This window comes from Argentina anserina, chromosome 6 (assembly GCF_933775445.1).
Source record: "Argentina anserina chromosome 6, drPotAnse1.1, whole genome shotgun sequence".
Taxonomy (NCBI): Eukaryota; Viridiplantae; Streptophyta; class Magnoliopsida; order Rosales; family Rosaceae; genus Argentina; species Argentina anserina.
In genome coordinates this window covers 34,934,332-34,959,191 of record NC_065877.1, presented here as the reverse complement: position 1 = coordinate 34,959,191, position 24,860 = coordinate 34,934,332, and the positions used below count along the sequence as shown (strand labels likewise).

General features: G+C 39.2%; 2 protein-coding genes across 2 annotated transcripts; both read right to left on the bottom strand.

The window, feature by feature from the left end:
• Positions 1 to 2,061: 2,061 nt before the first annotated feature.
• On the bottom strand, positions 2,062 to 3,479 carry LOC126798577 (transcription factor PRE6-like). Its single transcript, XM_050525585.1, has 2 exons — positions 3,090 to 3,479; positions 2,062 to 2,459 (listed from the first exon to the last, which is right to left on the bottom strand). Exons 1-2 carry the CDS (start codon positions 3,213 to 3,215, stop codon positions 2,304 to 2,306), a joined length of 282 nt encoding a protein of 93 aa, XP_050381542.1. The 5' UTR covers positions 3,216 to 3,479; the 3' UTR covers positions 2,062 to 2,303.
• An 11,385-nt stretch (positions 3,480 to 14,864) lies between these two features.
• Positions 14,865 to 21,646, bottom strand: LOC126798537 (ABC transporter B family member 19). The gene is made up of 10 exons (XM_050525540.1): positions 21,075 to 21,646; positions 20,923 to 20,977; positions 20,656 to 20,831; positions 19,960 to 20,160; positions 19,557 to 19,816; positions 19,165 to 19,481; positions 18,861 to 19,084; positions 17,940 to 18,759; positions 17,593 to 17,834; positions 14,865 to 16,245 (listed from the first exon to the last, which is right to left on the bottom strand). The coding sequence occupies exons 1-10, from the start codon at positions 21,321 to 21,323 to the stop codon at positions 15,037 to 15,039; spliced, it is 3,753 nt and encodes a 1,250-aa protein (XP_050381497.1). The 5' UTR covers positions 21,324 to 21,646; the 3' UTR covers positions 14,865 to 15,036.
• Between the last annotated feature and the right edge of the window lie 3,214 nt (positions 21,647 to 24,860).

The window sequence follows — 24,860 nt, the reverse complement described above, 5'->3', positions numbered from 1 at the left end:
GCATGGGAGGTAACGGGTTGTTATCTGCTCATGGGTACTCAGCTTGTTTTGGATGTTGGGTGGCGGGTGGTTACCCAACATCAGCGGTATACTAAGTGAGGGGTAACAGATGTGTACCAGCGCTCATTAGTTACCATTTTGTGAAAGTATTAGAGTAACCAGATGGGTTTTTCGTTTTCTCATGATTTTCATTATACTGTGTTGATGTGGAGTTGTGTCTTTTATGAGACGAGAGTTATTTTAATATTTTACTCATACGAGCTGTAAAGCTTACCGGGTTTGTGTTGCAATCCCGGTGCACCAATTTCAATGGTGTAGGGGATACTTCCGCAGGTGCTGAGTAGTGGTAATTGAGTGACGACTCCGAAGACTCGAAGTCGATCGCATCCAGTCGCGGTGAGGTTCCAGCGTGGATTGTGTGTGAGATTTGGTGTGATTTTATTTGTGAGGTTGTTGTGAGGATTATACAATTCCATTTGTTATATGTTGAATTATCATTTGGGTTTGTAATAATCGGCTTGACTGAGTTATATTTTAAACTCAGATGTGATCCGCTGCGACATTAAAATGATTTCGATTTCATTGAGATTATTTTGTGTTTAACGATTTTAAGATTTTGAGTTTTTAAGCTCGAAATTTTAAGATCGTTACAGATCCGGGGGCCTAGCTAATTAAGTTATGTATGGAATTTAGGTGTTTTCCAACTAGAGAGGATTGCAAGCAGAAGGGGGGGGGGGGCCTTCGTGATGCAAACGATCGATGTATGTATTAATAATCGATCGATACTGCATAAACAGATATGGTGATTACATGCATGTGGCCAAAGGAGCAGTTAGTTATCTATCAGCAACTGTAAGTGCTCGATCACGTTATAACTTGACAAGTATTGTTTCAAAATAAGCCAAAACAAACATCACTCCATCAAAAGTTTCTTAATGTCTTGCAAAAATTAATCGACAAGCGTCACAAGCCCATGAGGAACCCATCTTGATGCAGAGTCGAAGAGTACTACTCAAACCAAATTAAAACAGACATAACAGTAATTATCTGTATGCATTTGTGGCAAGTGTTGAAAACAAATTTACCAAAAACATATTGGTAAGTTTATATTCTTTTGCACAGTGGCGGAGCCCAGGGTGAGTCGAACATCAGACATGTGCTATGGCATATAAAGATCATTCCACTGCACCAAATAAGCGCTACTGGTTCTGCGTAGCTCCGCCTCTAGTTTTGTAGAGCATATATTGTGTGCATTTCACACCGGTAACAAGAAGTAGGAAAAAAATGAACAGCTTAATAGTTACCTTGCAACTAATCCATGACGTCCTCCTGTCAGAATATCTTCGTGAAATATATATATTCAAATTAGTGCATTTGATATTTTAATTGTTTCATGACTCTCATCCTAAGCCCTCATGGGATCAAATAATCTCACGGGCGGGCCTTGATCATGAGCTTTCTTGAATGAAGACGGTTTTCCTAATTAACTTCTCTATTTTTTCATAATATTCGATCACCAGTAGGCAGTAGCCAACATATTCAGGTATATATGTTTTTTTTTGGGTACAGATATATTCAGGTATATATGTTAAAGATAAATCGATGCATGAAGCCAATTTTCGGTGTTATAATAGTATAGTGGTTACCAAATTACTTACCACGTTGCAATTTGAATGTGATTCGCCTTGCATATCTAAGAATAGTGTATCGACCACATGACGATTGAATTATTATCACGTGAGTGTTTGGTGGGCAGGTGTGCTGACATTTTATGACTTATTGTCTTGGCCACTTTACCAGGAAGAGAATAGGGATTAATCATCATATTAAAGTGTACAATCGATCAACTCGTTACTAATTATATCACATGAAAATTGACCATTCGGATTTAGCTCAGATTAGTAGTAGAGATATGTGTACAATTGAGTACTTGGTCCTTCACATGAAAATTATAACCAGTTTAAAGAAAATGCTCAAAAAGAAGAAGAACATTGCACGTTTGTATAAATTGACTACATATATATTAGGGTTTAACATAAAGAAAAGGCATACGTACTAGGGTTTTCATAGCTAGGATTTGCTAGCTAGTGCAAGTCCTTTTTATTAATCAAACAAACTTGATCCATTACACGAGCTTTTTCTCTAAGCTGGGGTACATGAGTACGTTGTAGTACTTAAACAACCCTTTCCTTGATCATCATGGTGATTAAAACCTAGAAATTAAGTAATAAAGATGTAGTGCAACTATATAGCTATATATAAATTAACTAACATAACGATATTTATAGAGTTATAGAGTAGGTCTACTGCATAATCAAGCTCCTAATAATGGCGGCCTCAGCGCTATCAGCATCAATAGTAGCGAGCAGTTGGGACAGTCTCTCGCTCAAGTCGTCAACCTCTCTGTGTAAGTTTCTGATGTAGCTGCAGGTCTCCTGTAGGACCTTCGATGCTGATACCTGCACAACCAAGTAAAAAGTCGACAATTTAGATCCCATCCTCATTTGCTAAAACAATGCAACACTTCTGGCTTTTGACGTAACAATCTTTCTACAACCACCTTTAATTTTTTTCGTTTATAACAATAAATTAAAACAACCAGTGTTCTATGTCTCTTGCGAATTGTTGTTGATGCTGTCGTTGAACTTGATAGCTAAATCTTAGCTCGCGCGTATGTTAAACAACTATTTCGTAAATTATATACGTCTGGACGATGCCAGAATTAAGGTGTATCAATGACGTCTAAGACACTCGGATACACTGAAGCCATACGTACAATACAAATATATATGCTTTTAGTCTTATACGCCACCATGAAGGAGTAGGTTTTACTACTACACGGTCCCAACTCAAACCACGAGACACTTTATAAATGGGAGTCAATTCATCGAGAAGCCCTATAATTAATTGAAGCTACGGAAATTTATCCAAGTCAAGCGCTAAATATCCGGGTCAAGTTTAGCTGCATTAGTTTTAAATCTAACTGCATCTACCTGTCTTTCCCGGCCATTTTCTATCTTCTGCCGGCCGGCCTGGGTTAATTTAACAAAATTGCAGAGGGAGACCGATCACCGATGGTTGTTACGTACCTTATCAGAGCGCCTGTCGCGAATCTCAGGAACCAGTTGGCGCAACTTGGAGACGAGCTCGATGATCTGATCATCTTTGATTGATGGAGTTCCTGATGACTGCCTTGATGACCTTCTGCTAGACATGATCGATCGGAGTAGTTCTTGCAGTATGTATTATATCAGTCTAGATAGCCACTTAGTTCATACACCAATCTAGCTTTTGCCAAAGCTTATGAGCTAGCTAGAGTATAATATACAGTGGACGAGTATATAGTGGAGTAGGAAAACCTAGCTAGAAGAAGGAAGTGGGCGAGAAGCAACTTCAGAGATAGAAGAGATGACGAGGAGGAAATAGCAGAAGCAAGAGAAGTAGGAGTGGCAGTGGTAGCTAGTTTGTCTTAGAAAATTTGTAAGATGGAGTGATAGATATATACTCTACCAAGGGTTGGGGTTTTTTTTTTTTTTTAGGGGGCGGGGGTTGGGGGACGACAGTGATAAGAGAGATATAAGGAGGTAATGAGGTTTAGCTAGGACTCGAAGGACCACTGAGCTAATTCATAAAACGTACAATAAGATAGATAGCGATGTTGGATGTGAAGAGGACAACTGCATTGGAGAATGCAATGGGAAGAGGACTAGCCAACCCTCCCCCTCAGTCTCTCTCTCTCTCTCTGCCAATTTCTTGCTTACAGAACAGAGAAAATAAAACCAGATGAGAGAGAGAGAGAGAGAGAGAGAGAGAGAGAGAGAGAGAGAGAGAGAGAGAGAGAGAGAGTAGTTGTTGTGTTCCCAAGTTGGGGTTTGATTTCAAATGGGTGTTTGTAATTGAGCCAACAATGGGTGGGGACTCGCTGTATATGTTTCAATACGCATCGCCATGTGATCATCATAGGATACTCATTAACCTAATTAGCTCACTCTCTACTATTGCACAGCTATACTCTCCTGAAATTTATTGACCAATGGTCTTTTCCCACGATAGCCCTCGCCCCTGTAAGCTTCCAGAACTACTCCTATGTTTCAGGGCAGTTCGTAATTCCTCAAACTGGAGGGAGACGACTTGCATAGATTTCTCAAAGATTCTGACTTGGCGTGCTGTGGTTGGCTCGTAATCTGATACTTCAACAGGTCTGCTTGGCAAGTGATCGAATCATACTTCATCTTCATGGCTTTAATATATGACCATACCTCCACCCCCTACCTCCGAGGGGAAGGGGAAAACTTTTTTTCTTTTTCTTTTTTCAGTTTAGTTGGCTTCTTTGCCTTTATTTGAGGTTGAAGTCATTTATTGTTTAAACTCTAGTTTGTTTTTTGTTTTAATTTTGTTTGTTGCCGAAGTCATATTTGTTATGGTGTATGTTTTTTTTTTCCTTGTATGGTGCGTGAGTAGTTTTAATAGTAAATTTATTATATATATCACTATGATCCGTGTACATGAAACCTTATTTGCTTGCCTCTCGTATGGAAGCTAGTAGATATGTAATAGTCTTTTTGGCTTGAGTTTATCCTCAATGAATGAATTCTCTTTAATATATATATATATATATATATATATATATATATGACCATACCTTTGACGTACGTACTCGTCTGTTGAAAAGAATGACCATACCGTTAGAGATTTACTCTGCAACTTAATTAAGAAACCTCATCGATCAATGGGTCGACGAACTTTCTTGGTTACTTGCAATTGCAAGCATCACCTGAGCTTGAAACAGGGCATCTCATTCTGGTATATGATACTTATTCTTTACAGGAAGGTCTTAAAATACCTAAAGCTGAAGGATTCGTATCTTCATTCTTCAGTTAGCTAGATTACCATATGGTGTTATACTCTTTTTCTTGCAAAAAAAGAAAAAAAAAGCTCTTGGTTTGGGATGGGATCACATCGTTTTTGGAGGTATTAAGATGTAACGACCCTAAAATTTCGAGCTTAAAAACTCAAAATCTTAAAATCGTTAAACACAAGAATAATCTCAATGAAATCGAGATCATTTTAATGTTGCAGCGGATCACATCTGAGTTTAAAATATAACTCAGTCAAGCCGATTATTACAACCCAAATGATAATTCAACATATAACAAATGGAATTGTATAATCCTCACAACAACCTCACAAATAAAATCACACCAAATCTCACACACAATCCACGCTGGGACCTCACCACGACTGGATGCGATCGACTTCGAGTCTTCAGAGTCGTCACTCAATCACCACTACTCAGCACCTGCGGAAGTATCCCCTACACCATTGAAATTGGTGCACCGGGATTGCAACACAAACCCGGTAAGCTTTACAGCTCGTATGAGTAAAATATTACAATAACTCTCGTCTCATAAAAGACACAACTCCACATCAACACAGTATAATGAAAATCATGAGAAACGAGCAACCCATCTGGTTACTCTAATACTTTCACAAAATGGTAACTAATGAGCGCTGGTACACATCTGTTACCCCTCACTTAGTATACCGCTGATGTTGGGTAACCACCCGCCACCCAACATCCACAACAAGCTGAGTACCCATGAGCAGATAACCACCGTTACCTTCATGCAGTACTATGGCAGACAGACTAGAGCTCTAACTGTATCGTAACTTTCGCCCGGCCAAAGGCTAGGTTCCGACTTGCCTCACATGTACAATAATCTCACATCATATTGTACCACACATCACGTCCGAAGACAAATCACAATATTTCACATTTTCCGTGATAAAATCACATGTACAATAATCTCACATCATATTGTACGTTTTAAAACTTTCACAATATATCCATAATAAAAATCATAACAGTATATTATATAGCAAACTATATATATTCGTATTTATTTACCATTTATACAATATATACATAGTCCACTATATCATATACATGTTGTAATTTATTAAATAAACACACTTGCAAAAATGTTGAATCACCACGAGGGTAGATTCGTAATTCAGTGAGATTTTACTCACCTTGTTGACTTGAGCGTAATTCCTCAATTTCCGATAATAATCCCTTTCCTCGATTTAGCGATCACCTTAAAAAGATAAGACAAGCATTTAGAATCGTTTCGTAAACCTTTAAATGCCAAAACAGTAATAATCGGTTACTGTTCAGCAATTTTCGGTTTTACGAAATTACTGTTCACTGTTACTATTCACGGTTACTGTACAAATATATGATTTATACGTATTTCTGTACGTATAAATAGCATATACGTAATTATGTACGTATAAAAATTAATACGTATTTCTGTACGTATAAATATTAATACGTATTCTGTACGTATAAATATTAATACGTATTTCTGTACGTATAAATATTAATGCGTATTTCTGTACGTATAAATATTAATACGTATTTCTGTACGTATAAATATTAATACGTATTTCTGTACGTATACGTACGATTTAAATGTAAATACAACTCAGTAAATAAAATTTACTAAATTACCCTTTTACAAATTACTTTTTACATTTACTGAAAGTAATTTATAATTACATTTTACTGAAGGTAAAAAAATTAATTACATTTACCGTAGTAAATAAAATTTACATTTACATTTACCGTTACACAGTAAATTACCAAAATACCCTTTCAGTCAAAACTAATTACACCGCCTCACCCGGCGGCGCGTGTGGCACACGCGCCACCTCCGGCCGGCCGCGCGTGGGGCCCACGCGCCGACGCCAACCAAGGCGCGTGTGATGCCACCGCCGCCCCATTCTTCTCCTTTTCTTCTTCCTCCTCCTCCCCGCGGCCTAACGCCGCCTCGTACCCCCTCCTACTAACCTCACGCGCCGCCTAAAGCGGCGGTAACCTCCCCTTCTATCTCTCCCTCCGATCTCCACCAACAACCTCCCAAATCAACCAAAAACATCACACAACAAACACACAATCCATCCTAGCACGTATCTCACCTCAATTTGATGATGGAAAGCTCGTTTGGAGCTCGATGGTGGCGATGAAGATCGTTGCCGAAACTTGCGGAAGCTTGGCAACGTCGGGCGTCCTCACGGCGGCGAGTCTCGAGCAGGCGAGCTGAAGGGTGGCAGCTGTGGTCCTCGCGACGTGGTTGAGCCGAGCGGTGCACGTCATGGCAGCCCTGTGTGGGAGATCGCCGGGCAATTCTTCGAGGTGAGGGTGGGAGTGTTTCGGGGAGAGAGCGATCCGAGGGTGAGGGAGAGAGAGCTCGGGAAGAGGTGAGAGTGTTCGATCGTGAAGGAGAGGAAGATGGGAGAGAGCTCGGGTTGCGAAGGAGAGGAAGATGGGGTTTCGGGAGAGAGAGAGCGATCCGAGGGTGAGAGAGAAGAGAGTGCGGCGGGTTGAGAGAGAGAGAGAAGTGAGATGAGGGTTTCTGATTAAGGAAACCCTAATCCTATAATTACCTATTTATACTAGTTTCCAAATCGGAAACTAACTTCTGACGTTAATAACTTTTACCTCCAACGTCCGATTCGAACGCGTCACATATCCACGAACTCGTATCGACGAGCTCTACAACTTCCGTGAAGAAAGTTTTCACAACCGAGCGACGAAATAAAAGTCGATAAATTCATTCGGAAACGTAACGTTTTCTTATTAAACGTTCTCGGAACGTTTCCGTTCCCGTTTCGTAACATTTGCAAGCAATCATGTTCGGTTTAAATCAAACTTCACAACTTAATAGAATTTAATTAAATTCAAATAATGTTTGAAAACGAGGGTTATTACATAAGAATTAAATTCAATTGAATAATCACCGTATAAGAACATTCTAACAGATCGATCCACCACGACTAGCTGTCTAGCTCGGTTAATAAGTACAACAAAATTACATATAAGTTGAAGATAGAAACCCTTTACAACCATGGGGCATGCATCCCGATTGTTTACGCGAGCTTAGATTAAAGTCATTGAACGTCTCAAAATAGATTTAGGAACAAGCTAGCTAGCAAATCCCCAGACAATCTGATTGATCACCTTTGATTCCGCCCATGTTATAAATTTGTACAATTGTTTCTCCCCTGCTTCCTGTGAATTTGGGACACAACGTGGTGGCGATGGAGCTGTACTAATTCTCATTTGTCAAAGCCGTCGCTCGACCAGTCTCAGGCGTCACATGCCATTTCGCTGACAATCACGACATGCCAGGTGGCGTGCCATGAGCTTGAGTACATCAGAGGTGGAGAAAGAGCTAGGGTTTCTATAACAGGCAATACTTGTCAAATCAATTTCCAAGCTCTTGTCAAGCACCGTCACGTGAGATTATCGCGCTGGCCGGACTCTGGATGACCCCTTTGTCTCTCCAGCGTCCCCTCCACCGCCCTCTCTCTCTCTCTCTCTCTCTCTCTCTCTCTCTGAGTCTCCGATATAGATGTTCTCGATATCTGATGAGTTTATGTTGCATGTACGTGTTCTAGATCACGCATCTGATGATTTTGATCTCAGCTTGTTGCAATTGCCATAGGCTAGCCAAATTCAGTTTTCGCCAACAACCAGCAAGATCTGTAACTAAGATCGTTTTGGGCACCCACCAACTATATAATCGTTGGGATGACAATAATACAGTAGATATTTATTCTCAATGCATTTTCATTTCTGGATTTTAAGAATCTCTCAATATGGTTCTGGAGCGGCACAAGTTCAATCGTCGTTCCTGTATTTGGCCGGTATGGTATACTTTTCAGTCTATGAAATTTCTGAGGACGGAGATCATTTTCTGTTCATTGTTGTAAGAAAACCGAGAAGAGTCGATCTGAACCAATAATGATAAATGTAAAGGCATATATAAATGCGACATGTATTACAAACCGATTCACATGCATGGCTTATTACTTGGAACTATTATTGGTAACTAAATTGACCACCATATATATAATCTTATCACATTCAATGTCGTATTGTCCTTATACCTAAATGTGTTATGAGACTTGTAGTCTGGCCGTATGCATGTGATAGTACTTCAGTAAAATTTCATCAAAAATACAGTACGTACCTACATTTTACGTTATCTACAAAGAAAACTCTCACTTAGATAAGGAAAAATCAACTCTTCTTTCTTTTTATAGTTTGTTATACATTTCCTTCTTCGTTTGAGAAAAATAAAAATCATGATTCAGAAACCAGAATCAGTCACGAGGTCCCCCTCCCAATTGAAGAGGTGTTGCCAATTTTTGGGGTCCGCGGAGGGCCAGTCGTGTTCTTCCATGTTTCTGAAAGCTTCATCTATAATTGGTTTGTTTTGGGTCATTCTTTTATGCTGAGAAGACTTCAAGTTTAACTAAAAGTTCAATGATGGGTTGCTACTTCATGAATCTTCTTGAAAGTTATGTACATGAACGTTCGAAGTTTCAAGTTACGAGTGCAATAGGTTCCACAAGTATACATCGTCAATTAATAATAGGCCCCGGATTTTAGACATCAGAAGCGTTTAGAATCGTTAGAATTGTACTGAAATGGTCGATTCGATTCGATTCTAAAATAAATAAATTACTAACCCTAGAGGAACCGTTTTGAACAACCAATATGATTCGATTCAAGTTCCTATTTTTGAAAATGATTTTAGAATCGTTAGAACCAAATATTTACAACTATATAAGAAACATCTTTCGTCGCTTTTTTTTCTTTACTTCTTATACTCCTACTAATCACTATAAAAACTATAAAACCCCTATTCACTATCACTTCCTCTATTATTTTGTTACTTTCTAAAATCTAAATTATCCTAGGTTTGCAGTCTTTCTGTCTCTCTCAATTCTTTTTGAAATAATTGAGTATGTTAATTGTTGATCACTTTGTAATTATATTTGGGAGGTTGTTGATATTCTGTATTTGCATTTTGAAATTAGTATTTTATATTGTTATTGTTTTAGGCTTGAAGATAAATATATATTACAATGAATTTTTGGAACCGTAAAAACCTAAAAACCGATCAAATATTTGCGGTTCCGGTTCTTTCCGGTTCCGGAAAAAAATGATGCTAAATCCGGACCTTTTTTCTTTTCCGATTTCGATTTCAATTCCGGTTTTTAAAAAAGTCAGTATTTTGGAACGGGTCACATGTAATTAATAATAAGAAAGAAAGCCGCCCTTAGCTTGTTTTACGATTTTTCTAATGTTTGGCTTACAATATGTTTATATTTGCTCCCATGCCGACACATGCGCCAAGCGGTATGTATTGACTAATTTAAGCACAGTTTTATTTTTTATGGGAATTTAAGCACAGTTTAGATGAACTGAATATATACAATTAGCTATATATTTAGCGATCTAACAGATGATCGTTTGTGTCCATATAAACCTTATCAATTGGTTGAATTCAGTTTGTCAGTTAGAGGTGATGATGAGTCTCCGAAAAATTAGTCCCTTGATTGACTCATTCTTAATCAGAAAGACCAATTAAAGGCTTACATTCTCATTCCAATTTCCACTAATCAATCCCTTGAATTTGTGTTCGTAAGTTTGTAGTTCATAATGGTCAAACCCTAATGCTCGACTTTTTTCTGGTGAAGCAGTCACGAGTGCACTTGACTTTCACAGTTCTGGACTTTAGAAAGCGCTTTTAATTCTAAGTAGGTGAATCTCCAACAAAACTTTAATGATTTTCTTTGTTGAATTTTCGTTTTTATTCATAATTAGGGTAAGGGACTAAGGGCCGTAAGGCAGTTTGGTAGCACCATATGACTGCATTGAAATTCCTTAATCGATAAACAAAAAGACGATGATCTAACGATCGGATACTGCAGATAGTTTCCTTACATTACGAACCTACAAAATTGCCAGGGAAAACAGACTTTTATACCAGTTATGGATGAACAAGACGTACTCTTCAATTGTTTGAATTACCATGGCTCTCTTCACACATATTTCGGGAAGAAAATAGCAGGTGGCAGATGCTCCAGCTAATCCTTTATGGAGCGCGCATCTATCTCAGAGTAAGTAAATGGTCGGCTATGCCTCCTTTTACATTGTCGTCTTTTGAGAGTGATATTTTAGGTCTTCCGGTTCTTCCCATCCGCAGTTTGGATTTCGATACCATTGTGTATTTATGTATGGAATTTCTTGTTTCTTCACGAGGTTTTGGTTAGGTCCCCCAGCCTCTTCAATTCTCGTCATCATCAATTTCTTACTTAATAAATTTGATTTTTAGAGCTAGAGGTTTCCCTGCTACACTCATTCATCAAAAACAAAAACAAAAAGCGCCATTTAGCCATAAGTCAGATTCAAACTTATTGCCAATTAATATTGCAATTCTACGCTACGCTCTTAAGTTAGGAAGTCTCTGCTTCTGAACGATTATTTTCACAGGAAGCCGATTTGATTTCAACTACCCATGCATGCAACTGATGCATCCCAAGCGAGAATAGAAGCACATGTATAAAAGCTTAAATGATTGTATTCGCGCTTAAATTTCACTCAGAGACTAGTTGATGATTTTCTTCTGTTTTTTGATGTGAATATCAAGTAATTATATGCGCATGTACTAATCAGAAACTGGATTTAATCAAACACCATCAGTAAATTAGGCATGGAATTGTAAATGTGTTAAAAGTTACCCAACTTTCACATTGCTTAATTAACTGCCAAATTAGTGCTGTAATTTTGGCACTCGTTGTGGGTTACTTTTTTTTTTTTCCTACTTTCTTAAGTTTCACTTATTGCATTCATCATGATCGATCCTGCATAAACATGTGTGTACTGTACGATCAGAAACTCAAATTAGTCAAATAACCTTTTTCTTTCAAAGGTTAATTTGCAAAATCAGGCCGAACATATTGGCTAAAGTCTCTAAGCTAAGTTTCTTTTAACTGGAAATTAAACCAATTAGTAAAAGCCCTTGTTTTTTAGACGAAGATTTTCATAGAAGCTAGATTAGATTCGTGGTTTATTGAAAAGAAGGAGGCGAAGAATTCTACAAGGGAGAATACGTATTCAACTACATCAATACGTACTTCCTATATTCTAGCTTGTTGATACCCTTTCTCATAGAACCTAACAACGTAACAATAGTCCAAAAGAGGAGTTTCATCAAGAGGCCCATGACCTTGGGTTTTAAATTAGTACCCACTATCTTTGGACCATGAAGGGTAGAATCATTAAAACTAGCAATTTGTTTTAGGATTTAGCAATTGACCCAATACTTCGAGCCCAAAACCAATTATATTGTTCGGCACTCTTCATGAGAAGGTTGCTCCCTTGTTAGCTTTTATATTTATACGTCCTCTATGAGGCGTCGTCGATGCAATTTTTCTAGTAGTGAAACATGCAAAATGAAATTTAGGAGTTAGTTGAGTGATTAAAGATATGATCTAGCTAGTTGAGTGATTAAGAAGGAATGGACCGGCCTCTAACTGTACGTAGTCTATCATTAACTGTAGTATATCACTATTTCTTCGCAACACATACGTACTGTATATTTTTCAGGCTGCCAAACTCAACTGTAAGCTGACAAAATCAACAGCAAACTCACTTCTAACTAATTTAGAAACCTATGATTCGATCCAGGGATTTTCCATCATAGAAATCCAATAAACAAACAGATCTGAAATAAGGGCGGAGCTATGATTTCATAATGGGTTTGATTAGAAAAAAATTTACAATCATTTATGAGTTATATATAGAAATTTAAGGTGTACTAATATTTAAAATTTAATTTTTTACATTAAAATTTAGCTAGAAAAATAAGTTTTTTAGTAATTTGAGATGAGACGTAGCCCACCGTAGCCCATGCGTAGCTACCTTCTTGATCCGAAGTAAGCTTTTTCAACTCTTAAAAATCGAAACAAGTAAACAATAACATGTTATGCAATCCAAGCAAGAGAGATGCATACCAGATTACCAGTTAATAATACTAGCTGTAATAAGTGTGATAAATTATAGTTAATCTGATAATTATTTTGCCTATACTTCAACTACAGCAGCTGTAATTCTTCTTGAGGTGAGAAGGAACCACTCACCTCACCAAATCGGGTCCCCAGTGATCCTGGAAAATCATTCAAAATAAATTTGGGGTGGTCAAGATCCAAGTGGCCCGCTAGCATTATGAGAACATGCATGCATTGCATTATTCATCTGTGAATCTTGTGATTGAAATTTTCAGAAGTGATCGAGTGGTATGAATTATTATGATGGTGATGTAAAATCTCAGTGGCATAAACAACCAAAACAGGTACGGCCTGAGAGAATGGGCCGGACTGCCGGAGCCTTTGAAGTGGTACTGTGTTAGTCTTCAGAGTCGGAGCTTTCTCCATTCATAGAGATAGACGTAGCACTCAACACAGACACTGAAACAAAGAGAGAAGCAGAAACATATAAAGGAGGGTAAGGACTAAGGAATAAGGGCCCCTTTAAGAATCTTACAGGAAAAGACCTGCACTAGCTACCAAATTTCATTGGTCACTTTCATTTTCACTATCACTGCCATTTCTGGTCTCAACCCTCTTTTTAAATCCAACTTATACTGATGAGAGCTATAAGAAACTTAATTTAGAGATTGCCATGCAGTAAAAACCAGCTTGTATTTCAAGTATCAGAATCAACTTCATTTCTGAAGCATATATAGTTGCAGCACCTATGTATCTGCACAGTCTTTTATTCCATTCAGTAAATCCTAGAGTGTCATAACCAAGATCCAAGAGTACAGTAGAGTCCTAAAGCCACATCCAGAGCCAGCAGATATGATATCTATGTACACAAGAAGTTGCAGAAAAAAAAACTATAATTGAGACTGTGGAGCACTGCTGTGGGTTCATCATCATCCCCATTCCTTATTTTCAATCTGCCATACCTAGCGTCTCTTTCCCCTTTTTTTTTTTTCCACTGTCTTACTGCCAACTCAATGAATTGAACTGTCAAAAGTAACAGATACCAATGCACCATCTTCATAAGTCATAACATAGAGCCTTATCTTTTTCCAGTCACAGATAATCCAGGCACATATATCTGACAGCCCTTTTTTCCCTGACAGCCCTTTTTTCCCTCAAAGGTTATCACTATGAAAGTATGAATGTACAGTTAAATATGAGAATAGAGCAAGATCAGAAGTTTTTATAGCATTTACGATGCTTCGGAGTATTAAAGATCCGAAGTCAAGGGTCGTTGGATTAGTCGCTGTTTGCGGTTTGTTCCACAGGATGGACTAATCTAATGGCTCCTTGCTAGCTACCAAGTTTAGATACTTGAAAACACCAAGTAACATTTGTGAACAAGATGCTCGAACCTTTACATGTTGGGATCAAACTTTCTGAAAACCCACTAAATAACCACAGTCGACCAAGGGAACCTAAATGATGAAATCTTATACAGGCGCACTCATTGAACTGTACAAAAGTTGGGCCCTCAGTTCTTCAGGAATGGAAGGAATCCAGGACAGATGAATGAATCAAAGTGACTCATTATTGCCTTTAGTGTTCTTAAGCTTCTTATCCAAGTTCTAAAAGAAATTATCTACCGCTTTACAATAATTCAAACCATCTGCAACAAATGGGTCTGTCTCTTTATCAAAAAGAAATGATCGTGAGCTTGGCCTTTGCTGGGTTTAACTGTCCCAAGGTGCCCTTAAGATAAAGGTCACTTCCTTATCTAAAACCCAAGAAGATCACACTAGCTACGAAACACATGCAATGGAAAAGGAAAAATCCAGGAAAGTTCTAAGATAAGATTGTGGCCCTTTTTTGCTTTTTCCACAAGTTATATACATTCATAAATCTCAATCTACAGAAGGAAAAGAAAGGAAAGCTGAGTGAATAATCACACCCATGAGCCCAAACCCCCCAACAACCAACATTAGTAACATGCTTATGAAAGGAGAAAGGTACTCTGATAATATAATACTTGCTACTTCATTGAGATTAGAGAAATTGTTCTGAACATGAGCCATATCTACAACTAGATGAAAAATAGAGGATTACATAACGTTAATGGGACATACATAATCAACACCACCCAACAAGGCCATGCATGCTGCAATTGATTGACCTAAACTGATTATCTTCTCATATACGATGATTTTGTAGCTGCAACAGTCTTGAGTACGCCCCATCTGGGCGGCTCACAAGTTCCGAGTGGCTTCCATGTTCCACAATGTGGCCATCTTGCACCACGCCGATGCTGTCCACCCCTCTAATTGTTGATAAACGGTGGGCAACTAGCACGGTGGTTCGGCCCCTCATCAGCCTCTCCAGTGCTTCTTGTAGCACACATTCTGATTCTGCGTCCAATGCACTTGTGGCCTCATCTAGCAGAAGTATTGTTGGGTCCTTGAGCACAGCTCTGGCTATGGCAATTCTTTGTTTCTGTCCCCCCGAGAGCTGAACTCCTCTCTCTCCAACTGGAGTTTTGTACCCATCAGGCAATCCACTAACGAATCCATGCACATTGGCTGTACGTGCAGCTTCAATCACTTCTGCTTCGGTTGCACCTTCTTTTCCATAGGCAATGTTGTCAAAAATGCTTGCTGCAAAGAGAGCTGGTTCTTGTTGCACCAAACCAATTTTTAGTCTAAGAGACTTCAAGTTCAGACGTCGGATGTCTTTGCCATCAATCATTACCTTCCCAACTATTGGATCGTAGAACCTCTCAATCAATGCAATCACAGAACTCTTCCCCGAACCACTAGCTCCAACAAGTGCTTGGCTTTGGCCAGTACGGATTCTGAGATTAAAATCTTTGAAGATCATAATATCAGGCCGTGAAGGGTATGCAAAATCAACATGCCTTAGTTCAATTTCCCCTCGAATTCTTTCAACCACCTCGGCTTCAGGGTCATCAGGGTCAATCCTGGTTTGGCGATCAAGAATTGAAAAAACAGAGCCAACAGCTTCACCACCCCTAATAATCTCAGGGGCAAGACTAACTGTTTCCGCTACTGAATTGGCTGTTACAACCAGGACCACGAAAACCTTAATGACCTTGGAGAAGGTTGAGACACCTTTGCTCACAAGGTGGGCACCATACCATAGAATGAGAGCTTCAGAGGCATATAACGCAAGCTGTGAGAGGCCAAACAGGAGACCAGCAGTTTGGCTCCGACGAAGGCTTCCTAGTTGTGGGATACGAAGCTCATGGCAAAAGAGAGAGAGGATCTTGTCTTGTGCATTGAAGGCAGCAACTGTTCGAATGTTGCTCACTCCTTCCCCTGCAATCATGCTAGTCTTTGCATGAGCCTTGGCAGTGTCTCCGGCAAAGCCTTTAAGCGAAAGTTGCTGCGTAATGCACAAAGTAGCAGAATTGCTGATCAGAAACTTGCATTAAACAAATGTCAAGTTTGGTTTCTGGGTGCGCTGAGCAACCACACTAAAATCATGCAGCAGTTTTTCTCTAGACAAAGTAACATACTGAGTGAAGAGACATTTGCATTAGTTAAAATTCTTATTCTTTTTTATTCATGTTATTGTATCCGTTGAGAGTTATTGCCTTCACAATTTGGTGACCAGGGGCTTGTGTTTGGGTACAGAATGTAGACCCACCAAAAGCAACAGAGCACTGAAACAGAGCTCAATGAGTAGGCCCAGGAGTAAATTGCAGGGCTCTACATGATTTCTCACGGGACAAGGACAGAAATACATTGGAGAAGGTACCGTCCTTACTCAGTTAGGTCCATTTCACTGTACTTAGAGCATGCGCAAAATTTAGAACGCTATCATACAAGACAAACAGTCTCACAGAGAACCCTTGGTTCTACATGAAGACTAGTGTGTGAAAACCAACCCAACAGTCACCCAAGGGCTCCAGAAGACTGAAGCCTCTTGCCAATACCGACAAGATAATAAGCAAAGGAGGGTGCACAAATCGCAAGTATCAAGCCGACACCATACTTGTTGGTCAATAATAGAAAGAGCCTTCTTGTATCTCCTCCCCTATCAAATAATGTGATCACAGACGGGAATAGAGTTCACCCGCAACTCTCACATGGCTGTCTTCTAAAGAATTGCAAGGAAAACAGAAAAAGAGCTCCAAATGCATTGAGGAAATTAAACAACTATATAGAGGTTCAACTTGGGTCTATGACAGATGGACAGACGTATATATTTATATATACTGTAGCTGTAATGAGCAGTGTGGTGGATTAAATTATTATACAGGGGCCAATAAGAAGATACAAACCAGAACCAGTCTAGGTCAAACATGACTGCGACTAAACTAAACCAAGATAGAAATGGGTCATTAGGGCTCTAGAACTAAGCAACAAGGTAGTCATAATATGATAATTTAGTTTAGAGAGAATGATATGAACCTTCCCTTGCTAAATAAGCAGTGTAGCAGGCCTCTGTATAGAATCTTAATCTATATCTTGTTAGGAGTGCTTAGTATTATACTTTGATTATTATTGCATGATTTCCCAGAGCTAAGTGTGCACAAGGCTCGAAGGAAGCACGTGCAGTGACATGGTGTGCTGACACGCAGCAGCTTTGTTTTGTCGTTGAATGCTGGGATTGGGGAAGGAGTTAAAGATTCCAGGGTGCAAAAACAGACCTAATACTAAAGAGAAAAGCTTTGGTATTTTTTTTTCAAGGCAAAATGGTGATGGAAGGGTGTAACTGAAAGCTTACCTGAGCAAAGTTGGCAAGAACTAAAAGGGGGAAAGTTGCTAGGATAAGCAGGGAGACCCTCCATTCCACAATGAAAGCAACTATGAATGAGGTGAGCAGTGAAGTCATGTTTTGCAGTATCACTGAAATCCTCTCAGCAATTGCGGATTTAACATCAGCAGCATCTGTGGCCAGTTTGGAAGCCAGGAGACTCGAGTTGTTCTCCTCTTCGTCGTACCATCCGACTTCATTCGTCAAAATTGCTGATGTAGAGGGAGTAACAGTTAGAATCAGAGACCAAAATATAAAAAACGACGAAAGATGTAAACTTTGAAGTGTAAATTGAAGAAAGGCCAAATTTGTTATACCTGCAAGCATCATTCTCCTTACTCTAGTAGTGAGGTTCTCTCCCATTATGCTGAAGAAGTAATGTTGTATCAAGTATGCGACGACAGCATAGAGCCCAGCTCCTATGTACACGAAGACATACTCCTTTGTCTTCCTCTCCATGGAAGCAGGACTTCTATAGTAGAACACCTCAATCATGTTGCTCATTACAATGGCAAAGGTTGGACCGATAAATCCTGATAGTACTGATCCTATGGCACCCATAATTGAATATGGCCATTCTGGAGCATTTAGCGTTAGAAGTCGAAAGAAATATCCCTTTGGAGCTCGAGTTTTCCTGTCTGTCTCAGCATTTGAGATCATCTCTATCCTCCCATCAGCACCAGTACTGTAACTGTAGCTCAGGTTCCTTAAGCTGCCAGATCGGAGGCTCAAAGACTTGGTAGACAATGAGTGGCTTAGCCGAGACGAACGTGAACAACGAGTAGAAGGATTCCTGAAGTCTCTGTTCCCAACCATTTCTTGGAATCGAATTAACGAAGAATAGGCCCCTGCTTTGGCAATCAGTTCTTCATGAGTTCCTGTCTCAACAACTTGCCCTTGTTGTATAACTGCAATACTGTCAACATTTCTTATGGTGGAAAGGCGATGTGCCACAACTACAGTTGTTCTCCCAACCATAAGACGGTCTAGAGCTTCCTGAACAATGCTCTCAGAGCTTGCATCAAGAGCGCTGGTTGCTTCATCCAGGAGTAGGATCTTTGGGTCTTTCAACATAGCTCTAGCAATTGCAATTCTCTGTTTTTGGCCTCCAGAGAGTTGGACACCTCGCTCTCCAACCTGATAATCCATTGGCATTCAATTTAAAGAGTTGTTAGTGGATGGTGCATTGCATTTTCACATAACCAATGCTGTTTTCTAGAATGAATTTTGACACTAACCTGAGTATTGTACCCATTAGGAAGCAAAGTGATGAAACTATGAGCATTAGCAGCACAGGCTGCGGCTTCTACTTCATCCATTGTTGCATCAGGTTTTCCATAGAGTATGTTCTCAAGAATGGTAGTAGCAAAGAGTGCAGGCTCCTGGTTTACCAGTCCCATCTGATCACGCAACCATTTCAGCTGTAGTGTTCTTATGTCCACACCATCCAGCAAAACCTGCCCTGCTAAGCCAACCAGAAACATTAGCAATGTGATATGACCCCTTTCAATGATCTCCATAGCAGAAAAGCCCCCAACTTACCCTGATTAGGATCGTAAAACCTTTCAATCAGAGAGACGACAGTGCTTTTCCCTGAACCACTGCCGCCAACAACGGCAATAGTCTTTCCAGCTGGGAAGAACATTGAGAAATTTCTGAAAATAATAACATCTGGCCTCGATGGATAGCTGAATGTCACCTCCTTGAGTTCTATGTTGCCATTAACCTCAGACAAGCACTTTCCATCCAACTGGTCCTGAATTATGGTGGGCTTTTGCTTGATAATCTCCATCAACTTGTATCCAGCTGATTTACCTTTGCTAAAGGCCCCAAGATTGGAAAATGACTGACCCAAGCTCCTGTATCATTCAATAATGTTTAGACTTATTCTAGAAAAACAGAAGAAGATGAAGGTTTTCAGGTTAAAGTCTTACATGCCACCAACAATGGCCGAAAAAATGGCTGTGAATGCTTTCCCTCCATCAGTCTGCCCATTTCTGATAAACACACCGGCATACCAGAAAACAAGAGCCCACGACATACAAGCTATGCCGTAAGTACACCCTAACCCCAGACCTTTGGCCATTCCGGCCTTGTAACCCAGCTGCAAGGTGTTCTGTATGGCATCTGAATACGAATTCAGGGCCTTGCTTTCACCCACATATGATTTAACTGTTCGAACTTGCGCAATGGCCTGATCAGACATTTTAACAAACATATAAGCTACACACTCCTCATTTGCCTTTCCACACATATTTTCATAAGAAACACAACTAAAACCAAAACAAAGAATCCAACTTTGATCATACAAACAGACGTTGGTCTAAATCAACTCACTTGCTCAGCCATAATGCCGGCATTTGCATACGATTCTCGGCTCTTGGACGTGAGCCCGGTAAGCGTATACGCATACAACCCGCCAGCAAAAGCAATGCCGGGGATGACTGCCACACTCAGCAGCGCCAGCCTCCATGCTGATACAAACCCAACCACCAGTCCCGCCAGAAATGTTGAAAGATAGTGTATGAAGTTCCCCACCTACAACCAAATCAAATTTACCAAACCAACCCAAAATTAACAAAACATCATAGAATCATCATTCAAAGATCCACCGACTAGATAGGTCTCCATGATCATAATAATGATAATAATAAAAACAAAAATATCACAAAAAAAAACGGATTAGGGAGAATATCACAGACCGGCGCACGTCAAGTCAAGGTTTGCTAACGTGCGCAGTCAGAAGAACGCTCAAGGATTTTGCTACATGGTCCCAGACACACACCCACAATTACAATGCAAATGCCCAACTACCCCATTACTGTGAATCCCAGTACAACCCAGACTAAGCATTCACAAATTTAACACCACCCGTCACTAGATTTTGTGACAATAAAAACGTGAAAGCTGAAAACATGGTAAATTTTGGGGGGAAAAGACAGAGAGAGACTGAGACCGAACCAGAGAGGAAAAGGGAAGTGAACGAGTGAATGCAATGAATGCGGGAAACAGAACCAAAGAACTAAACTTTACCTTCTCACTAATGGCATCTTGGACTAGAAGAGTATCCGTTGAGACGCTGAAGACTATGTCACCTGTTCTTGCATCTGTGTCGAAAAATCCCACGTCTTGTTTCAGCACGGCTTCCAGATACTTCTTCCTCAGAGTGCTCACTTGTCGCTCCCCGGTGTACATCCAGCATGCAATCTCTGATGAACAACCCAAGAAAAGTATTGTAAGATGTTCCGAGAACTGATCCCTCCAACCAAAAAAATTGAGCGTAATATATACACAGCATACCGGCATAAGATGACAAGCAGACGATTAGGCCCAGGTAGACGAAATACAGAGCATACTGCAAGAATGTAACAGAGAACATGTTAGATTGTTAGATCTAAGATCTGAGGGAGGTGATTAGAACTGGGTGGGAGTGAGAGAGGTGTTGAAACAACCTTGGCAACTTCGGCGGTCATTTTCTGCAAATCCATCTGGTTTTTACCGAAGCCATTAACCATTTCACCGAACAAGAGGAAGAACACGGGCATGGAGGAGCCGTGAATGATGGCTCCTATGCTGCCGGAGACCATGAGAAGGCAATCATACTTGTCAGCGAAGGAGAAGAGCTGGTAAAACGGTAGGCTCTGCTCTTTCTTCTTGTCTGCTTCCGGCAATGTCTTCGTTGGCTCTGCGCTCTCAGCCATTGTATCAATCTAGCTCGAGAGAAGGAAAAAGGGTCAGAAGTAGATTGAGTCGGGGATTGAGAAACTAAGAGGGTGGTGCTTAATTCTTTGCCATTAATTGTTTTGAGTCAGAGAGAAAGAGAGAGAGCTCTGTTTCATATGGCAATGAAGAAGAGAGAGAGAGAGAGAGAGATCTATCATTGTAAAGAAGCCATCTTTTTTGTCTAGGAAGAGATGTCAATGTCGTTTTTAGAGGGGGGTGATCAGCCCGATACTGATGACTTCACAGACTTCGGTTGCCGGAAAAAGCAGAGAGAGAGAGAGTGGACCAGTGGTCAAAGGAGGTGGAGAAAATGAGGTGAGAGAGGTGAGAGATTTGAAGAGAGAGGTGTGTAAGTGGTTTTTATATATAGAGGGAGAGCGAAGCGCAGCGCTTTATTCAACTACGGTGAGCTTTGTGAGTTTTACAGGAATGGTGAAAGTTGGAGAATCTGCGTAACAGTTTTCCACTGTGTGTCCTACACTGCTCTCTACTGGGGCTTAGCCTCGATTCTCGTTCTTTGCATCTCCTTTTCTGATTACATTAGGAATCTGGAATTTCTGAAAGAAATGTAAACAACAAGGGTAAGAAACATGGTAAACATGAGTTGCTTCAAATCAGTGAATAGTGACATGGAAAGCAAAAAGATGAACTAGAAGCTATTATTATTATCAGCAGCATACTTTCTTTTTTTGAAGGTATGATTAAACTGAAAATGGTAAAGCAAATGAGAAAACTGGAAACAGAAAGAAATTCACAAAAGATCATAATGAAATCTCAAAAACCATACCAGAAATGATGCAACTAATCTACTATTACTAATCCTATTAGTGATATATTTACCTCAAGTAACTTCCTTCAAAATTTTGAAATCTTGCATATAATATGTGCCCATGTTTGGATTCATACAGGTAGAAGCAACCTTTTGACTGACAATGCATGTGTTCTGTTGCAGTACTTTGGTTTTTATGCAGTTCTTCAATAGGTGCCAACTAATTTCCTTCTCGTTCAAACAGTCCTTTAATCCTTGCAAGTAATTTTCTTTTTCTCATGGAATATTAGGTTAGGAAGCTTCGTTTCTTAACCAATAATGAAAATTGGCTTACTAAGCATGAAAATTGCAATCTATCCTTGTCTTTTAACCTGTAATGTCTAATAAAATACACTTTTAAATATGTAACGCATATTTGTGACAGAAAAATGAAGTGTTATTTGCTTACTCTAATTTCAAAAATTGTAGTTAAATTAGATAAAATTTGTCACTAATTTTCATGTATGATTCTTATTGTAGGATATGTTCTAAAATGTGAATGAATAACCGAGTCACTAAATTGCAATTTGTATATAGTTATGAATGCTAAGCAAAAAATCTCTAATCTTTTTATAATTTACATGTCTTATGATGAGATTACGAGAGCTTATTCCATACACGGGCCGTATATATACACAGGTTAGAAGTGCAGCCACGCGCTTCTGGTGCTACTGGTAATATTTTTCCACTGGTCTCTATCTTCCTTTCTCATTCGTTTTTAATTAACAATCCTTTCTCATTCTTTTAAAACTGAAATTGATAGACCATGTGATAATTCTCCATGAAGTATATGGGTTTGGTACTTTGGTGATCGGGTCTGGTTTGCTTAGAAAAGGAAGCACCACTGTAAGAACATGATCTGAGTTTGACTGACTTTGATGAATTGATTAGAATGAATTGTATGTCAGCGAAAAGGCGGCGTTGCGGCGGGATTTGGGTTGGGCTCGATTGATGAAATTAAAAGGAAAATCATATTGGGTGCCAAGATATGAGGCTAGGCCTACCTTATACAAGGTTGAATGGCTCGCCGGAGCTCGTAGCTTCGCCGGGTATTCCCGATTGAACTTGCTGCTTCAATTTCGGTCTCAACACAAACGTGGGTGAAAGTGTGATCGACAAACATGGTTCTGTAGAAGAAGGAGTAGGATGCTGGTGCTGTTGCATGACGTTAGATCGCCGAACGATGTGAGACGGAGAAGAGCTGGCGATGATGAGCTCGGTGGAGTTTTTCTGGAGAGAGTCTCGCGTTGAGGTGGAAGGAGATAGCCTCACTCGCGCAACAAAAGCTAAACAAAGAGTTTGATCTCAAACGAACAAAGTTTCTTCCACGTAGTGAGTTGAACGGCTGAAATGCCCCATGTATATGGACAGCCCGTGCACTGAATAAGTTTCGTGAGATTACATAGTCTAAATGGACTCATTTTTTATGCACATTACATTATCACTTCTAGCCTTCTAAATCATCATTTGGGGTTTTAACAACCTATCAAGATCTTTTTGTCTGCTCTCAATAGGGTACAATGGCATGTTGCCATGGTAGGAGTGGGTGGGGTGGCGAATCTATATGAAGGTATGAATTGCTTGTTTTATGAAATATATCAATCAATCACAGCTGAAAATGCAGGTTACATTTGATATGTCTGGAAATAAGCCTAAGCTCTTAGACAGAGTTCCTCTATTAATCGCAGGTCACATCTAAGATTTCCCATCATACTTCTCATAAGTTAACTTTATTCGAATGTACTTAAAATACAAAAGTAAATTCTGTTACATGCACCAATTTGATCTACTACGTGTTGTGGTTGCAGATTGCCAGATTGTCTATCTTAATCTGATACTGTATTTTCCTTAATTTAAAACAGTCCATTTTTTGGGCTACTGCGTGTAAATTATAAATATTTCTAGTTATACTACTTTTTAAAATAACATAATTGTCAAAAAGTTAATTTCGATGTCCATTTTTATATTTTTATTTGATCTTGTGGCATAGTATTTCTCATAGTAAGTGGTGGTTTGTAAGTTCAGAGTAAATATTTTGTGTACTAAAAACACTATGTGCACTATCATGTGGTGTACTCGATCAATCATATTACTTTATGGTGAAAAAATTATTATAGTTATTATATGTAACTTGTACATAGTCTACTTAGCATATTCTTTAATATTATTAATCTATTCTTTATTATATACCGAGTACATATAATAATTTTTCTGTAATGTTATAGCATCATTCTATCAAGTTTCATCTGTTTTAGCTAAAATTGATCTAAAAGTGATTTTTTTTGTTAACGAAGCTCCAATTCATAATCATTACTATCTTTGTTAAATGCACAATCCAAATAAATATGATTCCCAAGTATAAAAAAGTTATAGATAATGTTTGTTTAATAGTTGTAACACCATATGAATGGAGCTTGTGACAAGCATCTTCTTGGAAAAGCTGTTAGCAAGCCATTATCAAACCTCAGTTCAAAACCAAACAATGATGGACCAGCTGTTATCAAATCACATGTATAACAAGTTAGCAAATCTGGGTTCACTCAAATACTATCCAACTTGGTTTATTGTAATATTCATAAGAAAATTATATGATGAGTTGCATGGTCTCTTCATAGTCTAACTATCTGATTAACCAAAATAATAATTATTATCTGATAGTACAAATACATTCCATCGTATTAACAATTATGATCTGTAATCTTCCCTC